General features: G+C 39.4%; 2 protein-coding genes and 1 long non-coding RNA gene across 7 annotated transcripts; 2 read left to right on the top strand and 1 right to left on the bottom strand.

Annotated features, from left to right (window-relative positions):
* Positions 1-50: 50 nt before the first annotated feature.
* Positions 51-2,372, top strand: LOC112555709. The gene is made up of 2 exons (XR_003097515.1): positions 51-187; positions 2,229-2,372. It is a non-coding gene; the product is annotated as an uncharacterized LOC112555709 (long non-coding RNA).
* LOC112555705 lies at positions 2,195-10,281 on the bottom strand. Of its 3 annotated transcripts, none has more exons than XM_025224201.1 (9): positions 9,435-10,281; positions 8,659-8,732; positions 7,158-7,288; positions 6,423-6,992; positions 5,877-6,054; positions 5,114-5,590; positions 4,601-4,781; positions 3,939-4,099; positions 2,195-3,788 (listed from the first exon to the last, which is right to left on the bottom strand). In XM_025224201.1, exons 1-6 carry the CDS (start codon positions 9,657-9,659, stop codon positions 5,569-5,571), a joined length of 1,200 nt encoding a protein of 399 aa, XP_025079986.1. In that variant the 5' UTR covers positions 9,660-10,281; the 3' UTR covers positions 2,195-3,788; positions 3,939-4,099; positions 4,601-4,781; positions 5,114-5,568. The 3 variants fall into 3 exon arrangements, with proteins under 3 accessions (XP_025079986.1, XP_025079987.1, XP_025079988.1); XM_025224202.1 differs by having other exon boundaries at positions 3,939-4,086; XM_025224203.1 differs by having other exon boundaries at positions 3,939-4,055.
* Positions 10,282-11,068: 787 nt separating this feature from the next.
* Positions 11,069-17,330, top strand: LOC112555708 (fucolectin-like). Of its 3 annotated transcripts, XM_025224206.1 has the most exons (6): positions 11,069-11,087; positions 11,649-11,822; positions 13,714-13,887; positions 14,585-14,800; positions 15,211-15,438; positions 16,580-17,329. In XM_025224206.1, the coding sequence occupies exons 3-6, from the start codon at positions 13,785-13,787 to the stop codon at positions 16,819-16,821; spliced, it is 789 nt and encodes a 262-aa protein (XP_025079991.1). In that variant the 5' UTR covers positions 11,069-11,087; positions 11,649-11,822; positions 13,714-13,784; the 3' UTR covers positions 16,822-17,329. The 3 variants fall into 3 exon arrangements, with proteins under 3 accessions (XP_025079991.1, XP_025079990.1, XP_025079992.1); XM_025224205.1 differs by lacking the exon at positions 11,069-11,087 and having other exon boundaries at positions 11,394-11,822; XM_025224207.1 differs by lacking the exons at positions 11,069-11,087; positions 11,649-11,822 and adding an exon at positions 11,843-11,902 and having other exon boundaries at positions 16,580-17,330.
* The last annotated feature ends 394 nt before the right edge of the window (positions 17,331-17,724 follow it).

Here is a 17,724-nt window from a genome sequence, read left to right as displayed (position 1 = left end):
AAGTACTAGACAACTCATTCCAAAGAGGATAGCTCTTTGCTCTGTGATCGAGTTCTTCGTATCTCAAGTATTGCCTCCCTTGGCTTAAACGATTGAAGTTATGGTTCCTGGTTTGGCGCATGTAGTGAGCGTTATTATCTGTTGATACTTTTTCTGTTTACTACATCCTTCGAAACGAAGATTATAGGTGAATATGAGTATTATTATTATTATTATTTGTACCTATTATTGACTCTTTTTTCATATGTGATATGTTTTGTTTAGTCCTTGTTACGCCTCATGAAGCAAAGGGCCGCAGCAACACCTCACCAGTGGACCCGGTTTTAGGTAGCCCCCCTTCAGTTGGGGCCATGTGGTACCAATGTCCATTGCCTCGCTTTCTACTGTTCTTTTCCAAGTCTGCTTTGGTCTCCCAACTTTTCTCTTTCCCTGAGGATTCCAGTCAAATGCCTGCTTGGCAATGGTGTCAGCTGGTTTATGCAGGATGTGTCCTATCCAGCTCCTTTTGCGCTTTTGATGTCTTGGCTAGTAGCATTCTGGTTCTTTTTCATAGGCTGCTGTTGCTTTTCAGGCCATCTTATTCCCAGAATATGGCATAGGCATCGGTTGGTAAAGGTCTGGAGCTTGTTGTTGATGGTGTTTGTCAGTCTCCAGGTTTCAGAACCACACAGTAGGACTGCTTCACATTGGTGAAGATGCGGGTCTTACTGCGGAAGAATAATGCTCGGGAGTTCCAGATGGGGCTTAGGCTGTTGAAAGCATGCCTGGCCTTGTTGATGCTGCTTTTGTTGACAGTGCTCCCCAGATACTTGAAGCGGTCTGTTTCCAGTATGTTCTCTCGGAGTTCCTGCTTGTTCTGAAGTTCCAGGTCTCTATCCTGATTCTTGCGTTGGTTGTCAAAAGATGAGTTGGCGAGCTGGCTTCCCCAAGGCTTTCACCAGCACGCGTCATAAACTCTTCTAGAGAGGAATCTTTCTGACCAGACCCTTGTTGTGGTACTGTTGCGGTTTCTGTTACAACTTAAGGTAAGTTGCACCAACTGGTGGTGCTAAAGCAATATTAATGTGTTTTTACTCTGCTAAATATTTTTATGTTCATGGTTTGATGACACATTGAAAAAATAATGATGTCTTTTTCATGAGATTCATCATAGTATTATATACTATGCATCGCATTATATATGTTATATGCTATGCATCCATATTCCTGATACATCTGTTTTGCCATTGGTCTGGCAAAGGAAGTACAGCCTCCAAGAAAATGTTTGTGCTTATTACTTTATTATTAGCTTTGTGAAATAGCTATAACTGAAAAACTTTAACTTTGCATAAAATTAGTTTATGGTAGTACTGACAGCGTGTCCATACATTTACAGATGATGCATGAATAATAAATATTTTTCTCATCCTTATTCACATTTAGGTTAGTCAGATGTTTTCCCTGTTTTTTTTTATACAGTCAAATCTCCCTACTATGCCACCCCGCTACTATGCCACTCTCGGTATTATGCCACTTTTGCTCGGTCCCGACTATAAATTCAATGTAAAAAAAAAATTACTATGCCACCCCAGACTCTCGCTACTATGCCACTTTTTTGTGACTGTTAAAAGACACAAGTTGTAAAATTCTGCACAGTGCTCGATTACTATACTGTATGGTAGTGTTGGACATCGCAGTTAGTGGGGATGGAACATAGCACGCACACAGGGAGGGTGGAGGCTGGCGATGTGGGTGGTGGTGGTCGCTGGCCGGGTGACAGTCACGTGACAGAGGGAAGGTGTGAGGGGGTCGACTAGCGACAGGATGCAGGTGCGCGGATGTGGTTGGGAGGGGTGGAGGATGAAGAGGTGAGGGGGAGAATGAGAGGAGACAGCTAGCGAAGCCGACAATTCTTGAGAGCTTTGGACCAGACCTGGGCAAAGGCCTCCTGTCTCTGACCGGCCCGCCCGCCAGTATATATACTATACATACAGTATTGGGTAAAACTGAGTTAACTATATTAGTCCGGCTCTCTAAAACCATCCCAATTTCTCATGCGGCCCCTTGGGAAAATTAATTGCCCACCCCTGCTTTGGACTGACGGGTAACTTGAACAAATAAAGCCGTTTTTACGAACCCTCTCTACTATGCCACTCTCGCTACTATGCCACTTTTGCTCGGTCCCGGTAGGTGGCATAGTAGGGAGATTTGACTGTATATATATATCAATGTATTTTACATGTCTACAGGTAAAAGTCAACAAGATAAAAAGGATGCAGGGTCACATACTCTACAGGAGGCGCTTTTCCATTCAAAAGTGGAAAAAATTTACTACAAAATTGAAAAGAATAAATCTATAATTGAAAAGAATAAATCTGAAATTGAAAAAAAAACCATCTGAAATAAAAAAAAAAAAAAATCTAAAATCGAAACAACTTATGCAATCATAAAAACTAAAGACTCAAGTTTTAAAGAGGCAGCTACAAGAAGATGATCAAGCAGTCCACAACAGTTTCAGTCAGATTATTTGAGAAGTTTTCTGTGGTCATACCGCTGGTTTTTATTCACATAATTACATAGCAAATAAAAGTATATTCTTATTTCCAATGTGTTCTTCTCAGTTTCTAATTTCTTTTTTTTAAAAAGTGATTTCTTTCAAGTGTAAATAAAATGAGCATTTAGGAAAATAAAGTTTTTTTCCCCCAGCTTGATACTAAACCTGTTGAACTTGTTAACTCCTTCAGGTAGCTAGGCATGTGTTTGATTGCCAGCTCATATGAGATGTAAATACTTAACATACTGTTAAACGTGGCCTGCAAGAAATGTTTCTTTCTTTGCAGACCAAACAGTTTTATAAAATCAGCAAAGCAATTTTGAGCTGTTTTTATCAGTCATTAATCAAATCTTCTTAGTTTGTGTGCAAGTTCTATAGTGTATATGCCCATGATACATAGTTTGAGCAGTACTGTCAATATATATTCTAAGAAAATTAGTGTCAAGCAGAATTTAAGCTGAGGTAAACGTTGCACTATGCCTAATGATGTAAGCAGAAATAGTTTGTACCCTCTTCAGTCCTGTTTTGTATCTTATGAATGAAACAAATCCAACAGACTGCACAAGTCTGACTGGAACGACGAATGAGTCCAGCACACGTGGAAGTTCAAGCGCAGGAAGGCAGGCCTGTCAAAAGCATACAATACAATACGAGCTCTACGAATAGGTGTCACATACAGTGTCCCGAGACGAAATCTGAACCCTGAGCCGCTCAATGCAGTAGTGACAAGTGTGTGTTTTAACTATTACACTACCGGACGCCCCATTTTAAAATAATTTAGTTGGTGGAATCATGAATGTATATAGGTGGATTGTTGTCTATCTGCCATGACCAACACTTAGCCTCTTGAGAAGTTCTCCGCTGTTAGTCTCGGCGAGCATTAACAAAGTGATTAAATCGGAAGCTTTGTAGTCTCATGCCTCGTTTTAAAATGGAAAAAAAAATCGTCAGCCAGCAGTCCAGTAATACAAGTTCGTGGTGGAATAGTGTCATTCTCTTGGGTCGCTGGCCTTAGATATTTACGGGCAAATTAAACTCTCCTTGTGGAACAAGTTTTACAACACGATTGTTAAAAAAGAAGCAGCGGTTGGCTAGCTTGTCTTAGGAATGTCGCATCTCTTTGTCACAGGATTAATGCAGAATAGATCGTTGCAATAGTTGAAATACACATAGTTGTCGTGACACTGAACATACGTGTTGCAAGGTTCGTAGGGGTAGTAGCGGAAATCGTCGTTGTAGCCAGTGCAATAATTAGCTGAAAGAAAAAGGCGAACGGTTAGGTCATCATGAAACTGAAGAACGCATGCATTCAGACTCACAAGAATTAAGCAGCACACATTTGCCGTTTGGATTTCAGACTACACTCATTGACAAAGTTTGTTATCGTTCTCAAGTTTATTCTCACCTGGTAATGTGTACACCTTCTTGCAATCTGCTTTAACTACCTGGCCAGTCGTTGGGTCAGTGAGCTTGCAACAGAGCAAGCTGTTGTTCCAGGAGCCTCCACTGTAGCGCTGAGCATCTAGGACAGAGGATCCACTGGTGGTGCAAGTCTGTGTGTTTGAACTGGAAAAAAAAAAAAACCCATAAAAACGATCTGGCGAGAGAAGGGGAGAAGAGATGCTGAAAAAAAAAATAGGTTATTTGATTGAAGCAGCACTGTCCTCAATAGAAGCTTTCAACTAAACGATGTTGTAGTGGGATGGTTGAGTGGATATAGTTACAGCTAAAGAAGAGACTGGACATGGCTCAGTTTGACCGAAGAGACCATCACAGTTCCGAGACACAAGGGGAATTTCTAGTAGACCAGCCTGTTACATCACGCCAAGCATTTTACCTCTAGGGCCGTAGTTGTGAAGCGGAGGTAAGGGAATCCCCGGGCTAGACGGGTGGTGTGATTCGAAACTGACGCAGACTCTTAACGGTTGGCTGATCATCTAGATGTCCTCAACTTACCTACGATCAACAGCCGTGGCTACAAAGGGGTTTCTAGGGCGGTAACGAGCGAATGGGGAAGTAAATCCCGGGTAAGAATGTTTCTCAAAATTATGGTCCCACGGGTCTTACCTTTTTACTGATGTTATCTGAGTAGGGCTGAAGTTGGTTTCGATTCCGTTCTCTTCTGTCAAGGTCCAGACAAAGGTCATGGCAGGGTAATAACCTAGGTTACCTGCGCTGCAGTTCGGATTATTAATAGTGAGTGTTTCCACTATCGGATAGATACTTAGAGTAGGTGCGCTAGGCAGACCTGTGAAGGAATTAAAGAGACCTCAATGTATAAACCATTGAAACATTCCATTACAATTATCAAAGAGGTAACAAACGGCATGCTTTTAATTCTTTTTAATTTATGCAACTAGAAATTGCATATTTTGTTTGTTAAACGAAGAAATCTTCTATGGATATTTTGAAGAGACTAAAAACAAAACAAAACAAAACAAAACCCACGCTATAATATGATAACTGTTGCTGCAGCTGTTACTCTTAATTATAACTGGCAGTACTACTTTCCTCTTCTTATTTTCTGCTTATTACTCCCTTTCTAATTAGAACATTCTAGAACGAAAAGATGCAGCTTACGTCGAACGCTCAATGAAGTAGACTTGTTGTGAACCTTGCCGTCGCTGTTGTTCACGCGGCACGTGTAATCTCCTCCGCGAGAGCACGTGACATTCCTTATGCTGAGGATGGCCTGCCATTCCGTGACGTCACGTTTGTTGACGTACATAGTCATATCCGTTTGTTTAGAGACAACGGTGGAAGTGTTAGTGTAGAAGGTGAGCAGGGTGTTGTTCCTGACGCCAGAAACGTCACTTCCGTCACGTTAAGGTCTCGGATGGTGCACGTGATGTTGACAGTGTCGCCGAGAACAGCCACAGGATTTTGCGTGATCTCCACTAAGGGCAGAATGGTCAGCGGCTGGCAGGTTTCCATGGGAGTGGTGTGTGTTTGGAGAGGATCTTGAACTCGGCAGCACAGGTTCTGCTTGTCCCACTGTGCGTCTATCTGAAGGGTTAGCCGCGACTCGCCGCGACTTAACAGTTCGCGCCTTCGTAACTTTGAAAGGAAGAAAAAGTTACAAACGTATAAAACACATAACAGATCAACAAACACAACAGTTAATGCAGCTGAAAATTTCAAGATTTAGCTACCATACACAGTTTCTTTCTTTCTTTGTGTACTCACATACCTGTCTGCATCTGTGCGGTCTTGCTACAAACGATCCTATCCCTCTTTCCCCAGCGCACTGTTAATTAATACCCAGATGCGTTGATTTATTGTAAATACTTTTAAAAGCACGCACGATCTTATTACCTTTGGAAAAGATTACACCATTTCTTACCAAACTGAATCGAGGTGTTTGTCGGTTGGTATTCTCACTGCAACAGAAGAAGAATTCAAGAACCACGAGAAAGACGAGACAGAGTAATGACCCATGGAGGCGACCTTGCACACAGGGGGGTTATTCTGCCTTCCCTCCACAAGCCGAGGGATTTCCAGGGTGGGCAAAACGGAAGACTCTGAAAGCATTTTAAGACATAGAATAGGAATAATACACCCTATAGTTTTATTTATTATACATGTACGCGTACACGCACACAACAAATTCATCTGAACTAGTTTAAAAAAAAAAATTAAGATAAATGTTAAATAAGTAGACTGAATAGTCGGAATAAAAATTAAAACAGGTATAACCAGAAGGTCGAGACGTCCTAGTTCACAGATATGTTCAGAGGACAGAGTGGTGTAAAAAGGGAATAAAAATAAATCATATGCATACTGACAAAACAAATCCATGTCTCACTCACAATTACACAGACCCACAGACGGAGGAAGACGGGATGACAAGCAGACAGAGAGTGGAATAAGAGATGAGGGCCTGACTTACCCATGATGCTGACTGTCGTCCATTTCTCCACGTTCCCCCGACTGTCGTTGGCCAGACACCAGTACCTCCCCGCGTCGTCACAAGTGACGTTGGTCAAGATGAGAGTGACGTTGTATCCGCCCTCTACTTCCTGTCCGACGACCGAGGCTCCTGTTCGCATTGTCGCAACAGTGCGGTGGGAGAGGTTGAAGCTGGCGACGATGGTGTCGTCGTGCAGAAAAGTCACCTGCGACACGGTCGTCACGTTGCGAACTATGCACTCGAGCTCGACGTCGGTGTTCAGGAAGGCTGCGACGTATGATGCAAGGTCAAGGGTCACAGTGGGAACTGCGGCTATTCGCAGTCTTTCGCAGTAGGTGAGCTCGGATGGGGCAGCGCAAACCTTGGCGGGATCACTGGTCATATTAAATGCATATTCTAAACCGTCTGCACACTGTTTGACCTCACCCTCTGAACCGTTGACACAGTAGATGTATTTTCCGCAATTATGAGGGTAGATGTCAAACGCTGGATAATAAGGGTGTGTATAATTTCCGCAGACATCCCTGGTTATAGGAGAAGAAGTACCCCCTGGAATAAAGCAAACAATTTTGTTGTCAATGTTTTTTTGTAACCAGATACTGAGACGAATGTTGTACAAAGTCCGGCAAAGATTTTACAAGAATATTAAAAAAAAAAGTGTTCAAACTCTCGTCTATATTTGTCCTGTTAACAGGTGTCCTTTATCCCTCGTACCTTTTAGGACGATTGGAAGAGTAACACCAAGCACAACAGCAGCGATGACGATGAAGAGAATAAAGATGACAATAAGAACGATGAGAGGTCGTGTGCACTTGTTTTTAGGGCGGACTTCACCCACAACATTTCTGCAAAGAACATTTACACACGGCAATGTATTACTTGAACAAACAAATGTGAAAACATGTTAAAGGAGCCCCCTCCACTGTACCCTGGAGCTTCTGACACACACAGATTGATTGATTGTTTATTCATTCAAGGGCCATTGCCTCTTACAAGAGGGAATAAACGACAACGATAATACATTCAAAAATGCATAGATATGACTGTTAGAACTGCAGAGGGATAGACGGCGAGAGAAAGAGAGAAAGAAAATGAGAGCTGTCCTCATAAATTTACTCTTTTCAAATGTCTGAAAAGAACTGAAACTTACGGTGTCCAGTCACTTAATCCCCCGACACTTCATCCCCGACACTTCATCCCCTAGACTTTTAATCCCCAGACACTTCATCCCCGACACTTAATCCCCAGACACTTAATCCTTATAAATCAAGTGCAACCTATAATAGATTGTTGGATGCAGTTAGAGAGCTAATGCCTAATGCAGCTCCAGAGACAATATATAGTAACAGTCTTTGAGAAAGCTGCGATGACCGCTTTTAGAGAGAAGTTTCAGTCATGTAAAGTAACGGGTTGTTACTTTCGCTGAAGTCAAGCGGTATTATGCAAAGTCACTGAACTGGCGATGAGAAGTGACGATGAAGACGACGAGTGACGTGGAATGGTCAGATGCCTCCCAGCTCTTGCCTATGTACGTGAGGAAGACATTGTTGATTTCTTCGAATTGCTTGCAGAGTCAATGCCACAACATGATCGCATGCCGGAACTTTTATCCTACTTCGAGCATACGTATATACTGTATATATTGTTAAAGAACATTAAATTTACTAGCTTATATGAACTTTAACTAATGTTGTAGATGTTGAAATGACGTTGAAGTTAAAAGCATGATTTGAATTTGAATTTCAATTAAATTTTTCGCTGACTTCATAATTTTTTTAGTTAAGGATTTAGTTTAGGGATTAAGTGTCTGGGAATTAAGTGCTTAGGGAGTAAAAGTCTAGGGGATGAAGTGTCGGGGATTAAATGTCGGGGATTAAGTGACTGGGAACCGAAACTTACAACGAAGGATGACTGAATAAGCTTTTCACAATTTGTAATAGATACTGTCTGCAAAATATATCACTTCAAGAGACTGAACTGCCCTGTGCTCAGAGGTTTAAATAGAATGAGGTGGGATGTTTGTTTGGCATGTGTTCAAAGGTTAAAATAAAGTCTTAAAGGAAGTAAATGAAATTCATTATGATTAAAAAAATAACAACAACCAACCAACCAACCACCACCACCACCACCACCACCACCACCACCACCACCACCACCACCAACAACAACAACAACATACTAATCCGTGGACATCACAGACTAGAGAGACACTCACCCGCCAGGCCCTGGGATTGGAGGGAGAGGATCCGTACGACCATTGAACTGTCTCGGCTGAAGAATCCATTCCTCCTGTAACAAAATGATCCGAAAAAAATGAAATACGTTGGTTACTCTGTGTAACACGTTCGTTGCTAAATGTAATGCGTGAAATGCTGAATACAACATGCATTTACTATTTCAGATAAAGGTGTCTATGTCTACAGTTGTGTTACGATCTTAGACCACGAACTTGGATTACTGGACTAAAACGCTTCCGGTTTATTCACGTTTCAGATTAACTACGAAAACGAGGCATTAAGAACCGCAGCTTGACAATAACATCAAAGTAGACCTACTCATTAAGTTAAAGAAACACCAGAAAAGAAGAGTGTAAGGCTTAAAAACAAAGAGAAGAAGAGTTGCAAGAGAGCTATAAAAATAAATAAAAAGATTTAGATATATACACATGAAATTCCAGTAACTAATATTTTAACAAAGACATGACAGAAATATAATAATTTGAAAGGAAAGAAGAAAAGAAATTATACTTAACTATTTTTTTTTGTTCCAAGTGAATGTTTTACCAGATGTTAAGAATAAAATAACAGCAACTTACACTTTCATAATTTATTTATTCAAAATTTATGCGAATCTCAGTACTAATTTGTAGGTAGTGAGCGTCGTTATTAATTTAATTTTAATTTCCAACTTTTTATGATGCGTTTAGGAACAATGCGATTGTCGCTGATAACGGCAGGTGGAAAAATCTCCTGTCCTCGTATACTCACTTACCTTCAGACTGTCGATCACTTCCGAGTAAGAAGTGTGAGAATTCTGCGAATCCCTGCCTACAATAGGTGGATCTTGACTGCGCTCGTTTTCACCGAGAATAGCATGAAGGTAATAAGGGTCGGTAAAAGAATTAGGATCAGGGAGACTTTCCTTCTGTGTCATGGAATCGTCCGAGAAACCGTTCACTGCATGCGGACGCCCCGTTTCACGATGATTGCCCTCCATTTTGGACCCAAATAGGGGTTTGGCCAACACCTGATGGGTGAAGACTGTCTTTGTCGACCGTTGAAACGAGCGGTGAGCGTGTAGAGTAAGGCTGGGCAACAAGATTTCTTTGATGATAAGTGGAGACTTTATTGCTTTGTCTTTCTGGATCGTTGAAATCAGCGATGAGCATATATCATCGGACGTGGTATCAGAAGCAAGCTGCTGGACATGCAGGAGGCAATGACCAAGGGACGTGGAGAGGACGAGTCTTTAACAGCGTGGTTTGAATAGAAACTCTGGTCACGTGACACTGGGGAGGACCTAAATTTAGAATTCACATTAATCCGTATCATAATTACCTTCTGTAATAAGAGACGCAAAAACGACATTAGTAACACTTGCCGAATCCAGAGCTGGGACCCACGCGGTTTCGCTTCACTTGTGTTTCTTTATCTGAAAAGCAAAAAGACGATGAAGAATTACATCAGTTTGCATATAATTGAGGATTTGTTTAGTTTGCTTAATGAGAAGCTAAATATAGCAGCTTTAGTCCTGATTGTCGCCAGGTAATCTTGTAAATAGGGAGCAATGGATTTTCCGATCTGAGAGTGAGAATGATTAAAAAAAAAAAAAAAAAAAAAAAAAAAAAAAAAAAAAAGAAAAAAAAAAAGAAAAAAAAAAAGAAAAAAAAAGAAAAAAAAGAACAAAAAAAGAAAAAAGAAACAGGATAGTGAAATTGGAATACACAAAAAAAAACACCGACGGCGAGTCTTCGTGACAGGGTCACATCCAGAGAGACGATTATTGGACACGAAATCCAAACCTACGACACTTGATCCTCACTGTTGAGGTGATAGACACTTTGTCCACTGCGCCACCAAGCGCCCCGATTTGACAATGAAATCATTGAAACACCAGAAGAGGAGAGAAGAAGAATTCAAAACAAAAAGAAGAGCTGAAAAAGAACCAAAGAGAAAAATAAAATCAAAGGAGAATTGTAACAACGAAAGTGTGCGTATATTTATTTGTAGATGTAATACACACACTCAAAATGCAAGTAACCAATATTTAAAATAACTGAAGGAAATATAACCATTCAAAAAATGGAATACAAAGAGGAACGATTATAATTAACTGTCTTCATTGTTCCAAGTCAATGTTTTATCCGAAAATAAACAAATATGAGCAATTTACACTTTAATAAATTACTTGTGTAAACAAATACTAATGTTTACATAGCTTAGTACAAATTTGTAGATAGTGATAGCGTCGTTATTAATTTCATTTTAAATTTAAACTTTTTATGGTTTCAGGAACAAGTTTCTGGATGTCACAGGCGAAAAAATTCCCCTGTCCTGATATTTCCTCTTACCTCCAGAATAGCGAAAGTTTACACATGCTAACGTACTTCAACACAAGTGTCGTTTCATTTTAAAACACTTAGGTGTATGTTATTGTTGGTTTTGTAAAGAAATAATATCGCGTTTGTCAGGTTATTCTCTGTCTGTGGCCACTGTTTACATGGTCACCTGCCTTGAAGTGATATGACTTTAGGTATTGGCCCCCTCTGAGTGTGTACTGTGTCGTGTATACCTCTTTCTAATTTCTTCTTTTCTTCGTTTATTTTTTGAATTTCTCTTTATTTTAACATTAGAAAAACATTCTTGTAACAGTTTTTATCCAAATGACTGGCGGCAGAGATTTTAATTCATGCAAATGAATGCACGACAGGAAGACAGGAGCAGTGAGGAAAAATAAGAAATGAAAAATTTATTCGTGTATATGGTAGTCTGCGTTTGTAGGTTTACTGTGATCTGAAAGGAACAATATATTTGTAGACTGGTGTGTATAATCAACAACGACTTCAAGACATATTTTCCATCTCTCTATCTCCCAGGTGCATTAATTCTCGTTCACGGAGCAAAGAACAAGTCTGGATGTTTTCACAAATTTGTCTTGCTTCATGGACGTCTTTGTATGATAATTTTACGCTTTTTGTGTTAACAGCGGAATTTTCCCATTTCCTTTTCTGCCGTTGTCCTCGGAACCAACCTCTAGAACGGACGGACGGATGGACAAACAGAAAGAAAGGAAGGAAGGAAGAAAGGAAAAAAAATCTTTGCTGGTTTTTTTCCAGGTCATAAACTACGAAGCTCTGCAGTCATTATGCAAGGACAGCAGGTAAATCCCATGTGTTCTCAGTCAAGGTGTATTTGTACTTTCAGTCCTGGAATCCAGGAAGAAGAAGTGAAAGAATGTAGGTCAGTATAGCCGCTCATGTGTTTTATTATTTTGTGTGTGTGTGTGGGGAGGGGGAATTTATAACGTTCTTAAAGTTCAAGTGCTATTTTTACTTATTTATGACCAATGCTGGTGTCTGTTCGTCCCTTGACTATTATCTGTCGTTTTTTTTTTTTGGTTGAATGTCATCTGGTAACAGGTGTTGTTTACTTCAACAACTGCTTTGACCCGATCACAAAGACAACGTCTGACACATCTAAGAAAAAGTTTCATTCCGAAAATGTCTAACATTAGACCAAATAACATTAAACTACTGAAGCTGATGTCAACATAAATTAAATAATATTGTGTAACCTTGCCAAGTTTTTATATCTAACGACAAAAAACAGAAATGCTACTCTCTGATATTATTCATTGTGTATCATATATTTCCATGGAATATGTTGTATACTAATCTTTTGGAACGGACCCAAAGATCTAACAAAGTAAACTATTCGTATTCGTATCTGTACATACATGGTATCTTTCCAAGCTTAGTACTAGGACAATGTGTGAACACTACTATAAACAATGTAAAAAATAGTGTACTCAAGAACTGGCCCACAAATAGGTCCATTTAAATAAATAAAGGTTGAATGGCATGGTGTATTGAAAGCTAGTCTTTCTTGCCTTCACTCCAACACTGTTTATCTATACATTGTCAACCCTACAACCTAGATTATTGTGTCATTTTTGTCTGGGTCAAATGTTTAACATAAATAAAAGATTTGCATTCTCACAAATGTAAACCAGCATTTGTTTACTAATTTAAACAAAATCAAAGTCAATCTGTAAGTCCTGGAAGATTGGTCAAGTACATTAAATGTATTTTTAATTTTAAATTTGAAATAGTTGAATAGTTTGTAAAATCAAACCAGGTATGTCATAAACTCAATGCTGCCACCTTCCTACCTTTAATACAACCGGGGAGGAGGGGCCACCAAGTCGGGTTCTTATTCACTAATTGCATCCGGTTTGGTGGCAATAAAATCGAGCGCTAATATACCTGCGGTAGGTTCACCTCTTGTTCACTCTCCTCCTCTCTGGGAAGATTATATCAGCTGCAGCATCCACTAACTCGACACACAATACGATGATCGATGTGTAACCCATCCTGAGTGCTTTCACTCGACTCGTGTAGGATGAAGACGTGCGGCAAGAACTCCATAGACATTTCCCCAATTATCTCAGGACAATTGGCTTTTTATTTATTATGAGTGTAAGGGACTTTCGTCAAATATCGCTGCCGTTCGATTTTAGCCAAATTGTAATAATTACTTTGAGATTAAGTGATGTTCGGTTCTGAATAATTAACAACGGTCTGCTTTTTATTGTAGTTTTATCCTGTTATTGCCTGTTAAAGTTGTCTTCCTGGCTGTTGAACTCAATCTTTGCTCGCAATAATTTAACGATCATGAACACAAAACAGCTTTTCTCACTTGTCGTTTTGGGTTTCCTTTTCTTCTCCCATGCTTGCTTGCTCACACACAATCGAACAACCAGCCTAAGGTCTCACAATTGAATAGCTTACAATCGACCATAAACTTGCGTCTACTCATCTTTATAAACAATTAAAAATTAAAGCAAGGCAAAACAAGGTTACAACAAAAAGTCAAGCATCTCTGCCATTCGAATTTCGGACAATTGTAGTCATTGATTTTGAGACTACGGGACCTTTTAAGTTGTCTTCTTGGCCGTTGAACACCTATACCCCACTGACCCCATCTCCCCTCCCCACACACAGAGTAAAGCTCAGAGCTGAAATAATATATGAAGAAGTTTTTTCCACCAGAGCTAGACTGATCATCATCTCGGACAGTATACAAGTACTTCACCAACGCTGAAGACCAGTACTTGAGTACAATGAGGTCTCTGCTTCAGAAAGGTTTATTCACGTACCTGTGTCTGGACAGACTTCGTGTCACAAAAACAATGTTGTTTTATATGTACCTGTCATCTGTTCTTGGTAAGTATATCTAACGAAGTAATGAATTTGCTTGTACAGGAGACAATGGAAAAGGGTTGTCTGTCTTATTTAAAACAACGGCATTATTTTTTTTACGGACTTTCTAAATAAATGCAAATCATTCCGTAATTTCAGGTAAAAATTTTTTACTGTGATTTCACTCTTTATCTCTATACACCTTATAGATGAATACATGGACTGCAATTTTAGCTGCCATGCTGTAACTTTGACATTAGTCGCATAGACAGATGCCACAGTGTTAAAGTTTCTAGAAACAAATGTTGTCTCCACTTATCCCGGCTGCACTTTATCACATGTATAGGACAGGTGCATGGAAACAAATAGCCAAACTGTTTGCTCATAACCCAGTGTGTCAGCTTTGATGCACACTTTTGAACGGATGTCATTATGGCTTTGTGATTTCTCATGAGTACAGGGTTGTAACTCTTCTCAGGGAGACTAAAAGTTCGACTGGTTGACATTAATTAGCTTAAATGGAGATAGATAATTAATGGTTATGAATCTCACTGTTTGAAGAACACTGTTCCCAAGAGTGTGAATGTTAGGACTTACCGTTTGTAAGTTTGTTTTACCATACATATCAAGTTCTCATGAATAACAAAGCCATCCACTCATGCAGTCATCCACCTTTAGATTAAACTCCTCATACACATAATTAAAATTCTGTTTTTTTCAGCCTTGGAGAACGTGGCGCTGTTGAAGCCGGCCATGCAGAGCTCGGTCTACGCCGGCAGCACGGCGGACAAGGCAGTGGACGGCAACACGGACGGCAACCGTTACAATGGTTACTGCTCAGGGACCAACCAAATGGAGAACTCCTGGTGGAAGGTCGACCTGATGGGCTTGTACACCATCAGCCATGTGGAACTCTTCAACAGGGTTGACGGATGGAGTCAGTAACATTGCTGGTTACAGAACATTACAGAAATGATCATAAGAAATCAAAGGAGAAAAACCATTTTTCTGATTGTGTGTCGCAATAACATAGTGAAGGAACATGTACAGCACTCTTCACATATCTTTCTCTGTCTCACACGCACACATAAAAAACCTGTTCAGCTTTCTACTCTAAACACGAGACAACGGAGTTTCGTTAAAAGATATTGCAGAACAAAAGTCATAGAAAGTTAAACTTCATTTTGTTCCTACCATTTCTAATACAAATATTAATGACACCCTCGACGACGTATTACATCAACATTGTAAATAATCTTCCAGTTCAATAATTTGTTAATTCCAATTAAGTCACACTGAAAAAAAAAACCAATTAAAGATTGAAATAAATCATTTTCTGCTTTTCAGCTTACAGACTTCAGAACTTCGAAATAAGAGTATCTTCGCGAGACCCTCTAACTTTCCCCTCGAAGGATGGGAAGCAGTGTGTGTATTACACTTCTATAGTCCCCATCAATGGCTACACACTGAACTGCACTCAGCCAATCACAGGCCGCTACGTCAGCATCTTCAAGGCCGCCGATGAACATCTGACCATCTGCGAGATTCGCGTGTTTGGAGAAAGAGCTTTCACAGGTATGTGATATAAAGAGCTTTTGAAGAGATGTGGAATACAAAGATACTCAATATTTTCTATTATTTATAACAATATTTAATACGAAGAATTTGTTGCACGGTTAAGTATTAGAACTTTCATGGATGATTCTCCGAGATATTTCCATAATGAGAGGTAGACATTTTACGACTATACATTTTTTTTTTTGGTGCAGAGTGATAAACTTAAAGGTGGTCATAATTCCACATATATGCAAACATTTATTAACAAACATTAAAAATATAATTAGTTTATAATTTAACATTAACATACACCTTCCATCTAAAGAGAGAAAGGAAAACAAGAAGAAAAGGAAAATAAAAAATCCACTGACAATATAACAATTTTTATTGACAGAGAAGTAATTTCTCAAACAAATATTAACAGTCACAAAAGTTTAAAATACATTAACACATTCACTTTAAGCACTTTAAACACATGATACAGCTGTGTGTGCTTGACATTATACTTTCTGAAGGTTAGGAACTGCCTCAAAAGAACAATATACTAACAGTAATAGCAGGCATCTGCAATGCAATTACACTAGCAAAGCAATCACACCTGTGAACATGTCTTTGCTATGAAATGTCAACAATCGCCATGAACCTGGGAGTAGCAGACACATTTTTGCCAAGATCTTATTCAGAAGCACCAAAATTAATTCAAAATAAAGCGATGTATATAAATTCAGGTCCTTATCTTGCCTCGTCTTTAAGGTCGCGGAAAATGACTCTCCGGGACATTTTGTAGTTTGCAAAGTTAAAATGAGCAACAAGCATTACCTCCCCTCACTTTCTTCATTGTGGACTCTTCTGGTATCTACGTTGAAAATGTTCAGATGACTCGTCTTTCTATTCATTATCTTTGGCAATATCCAGGAAAAAAGTTTGAAAAATAATGAATTTTTGAGACGAACAGACGATCGACTCAACCTCCATTAGAGTCACGAGGTACCAATCACTTAAAGAGTTGTTATCTCCCCTTTTCCGGCAGAGATTATGTGTGAGGGAGTGTGTGTGTATTTAAATAAAGTCACTTATACATGCTCTCTCTCTCTCTCTCTCACACACACACAAGCATTTAATAAAAATGAAATGAATGAGTCACGTACTCTTTTTCCAGGTTCGTTTAGGAAGGCACAAAACAATTTCCGGTTTAGCAGTCCAGTTGTTACGTCACTTCCGGTCTTGAGCTCTGTGCACTGTACAGCACTGTGTCTTCGGAGCGACAACTGCTCCGCTTTTAGCTTCGAGCAGGTCTTGGTCTCTGGAAAGTCCTCTTGTGATCTCGCTGGTTACACCCAATTTGTAGACCAACCACCGATGGTCTCGCTTTCCGGATGGAGTGTTTACATCATTGTCTAAATGAACAGTCGCTACTTGTCTGTCAGCCAGCCAGACAGCCAGACATCCAGCCTCTTTCTATTTTTAAATCTATAATTATGTTCTGCGAGTCTGTCCTTGTACAGTGAACCAAACTTTACAATAAGCAAAATTGCATTAGCGTGTCCATCATACATGAGTGTGCCACTTTGATATTGTGCATTAATTCTCTCTCACACGAATACAGTTTTTGACACATTTTCTGTACCTATCGCCTATCTGTTTTTCAGAGCCTCTCACATTAAAGAATGAAATTTTCAATTGGCCTTCGTCTTACTCTCTATTTAAAATGTGTGCTTTGAATGTCTTACCTTCAAAAGAAACACAGAAGATAAAAATACACTAGACTCGGTACAGGTCTGAACATTTTACCCAACTTCAGATCAGAAAGTGAGTGTATAATAAGAAACTTACTAAACTCGTTAATTTACTCTTTTTCGGTTGTAAATATTCACCTATCTCAGTTGGTTAAGCATTACAAGACAAGATGATGGACAATTGGCTTTTGTCACTAATTACCTTCAAATTCTTTTAAAATTATATATATAAAACTTGACAATAATTACACGAAATTGCAGTGTCGGGAGCCAAGATGTTTCAGATGAAGAACTTTGTCGTTGAGGTAGCAGTCTTGTGTGACAATAACATTAAATTTACTATTCCCGTTTCTTTCACTTCCTGTGTTCAGTCCTTCGTAATTTTTGCTCTCAATTAGTTCCTCAACCGTCCAGGTAGATAAAAACAACACGTACGTTCAAGATAGATATATATATGCTAATGCGTTAACCTCATTATTCAGTGAAAAAAATAATGCCATGCACTACAATTAAGATATTTCATTTTTTCTTTCACTCGTTCGGCTTGGTTTTTCAAATAAATGAGAAC

This window comes from Pomacea canaliculata, linkage group LG14, assembly GCF_003073045.1.
Source record: "Pomacea canaliculata isolate SZHN2017 linkage group LG14, ASM307304v1, whole genome shotgun sequence".
Lineage (NCBI taxonomy): Eukaryota > Metazoa > Mollusca > Gastropoda > Architaenioglossa > Ampullariidae > Pomacea > Pomacea canaliculata.
The sequence above is the reverse complement of the archived record's forward strand: the minus strand, read 5'-3'. Positions and strand labels throughout refer to the sequence as shown.

Coding starts and splice junctions, on each gene's coding strand:
- LOC112555705 (XM_025224201.1), bottom strand. CDS start 9,659: ATGGAGGGCAATCATCGTGAAACGGGGCGTCCGCATGCAGTGAACGGT. Junction 8,733..9,434: donor AAGTGATCGACAGTCTGAAG/GTAAGTGAGTAT, acceptor ATTTTGTTACAG/GAGGAATGGATTCTTCAGCC. Junction 6,993..7,157: donor TCTTCCAATCGTCCTAAAAG/GTACGAGGGATA, acceptor GCTTTATTCCAG/GGGGTACTTCTTCTCCTATA.
- LOC112555708 (XM_025224207.1), top strand. CDS start 13,785: ATGAGGTCTCTGCTTCAGAAAGGTTTATTCACGTACCTGTGTCTGGAC. Junction 14,801..15,210: donor CAACAGGGTTGACGGATGGA/GTCAGTAACATT, acceptor TCTGCTTTTCAG/CTTACAGACTTCAGAACTTC. Junction 15,439..16,579: donor TGGAGAAAGAGCTTTCACAG/GTATGTGATATA, acceptor CTCTTTTTCCAG/GTTCGTTTAGGAAGGCACAA.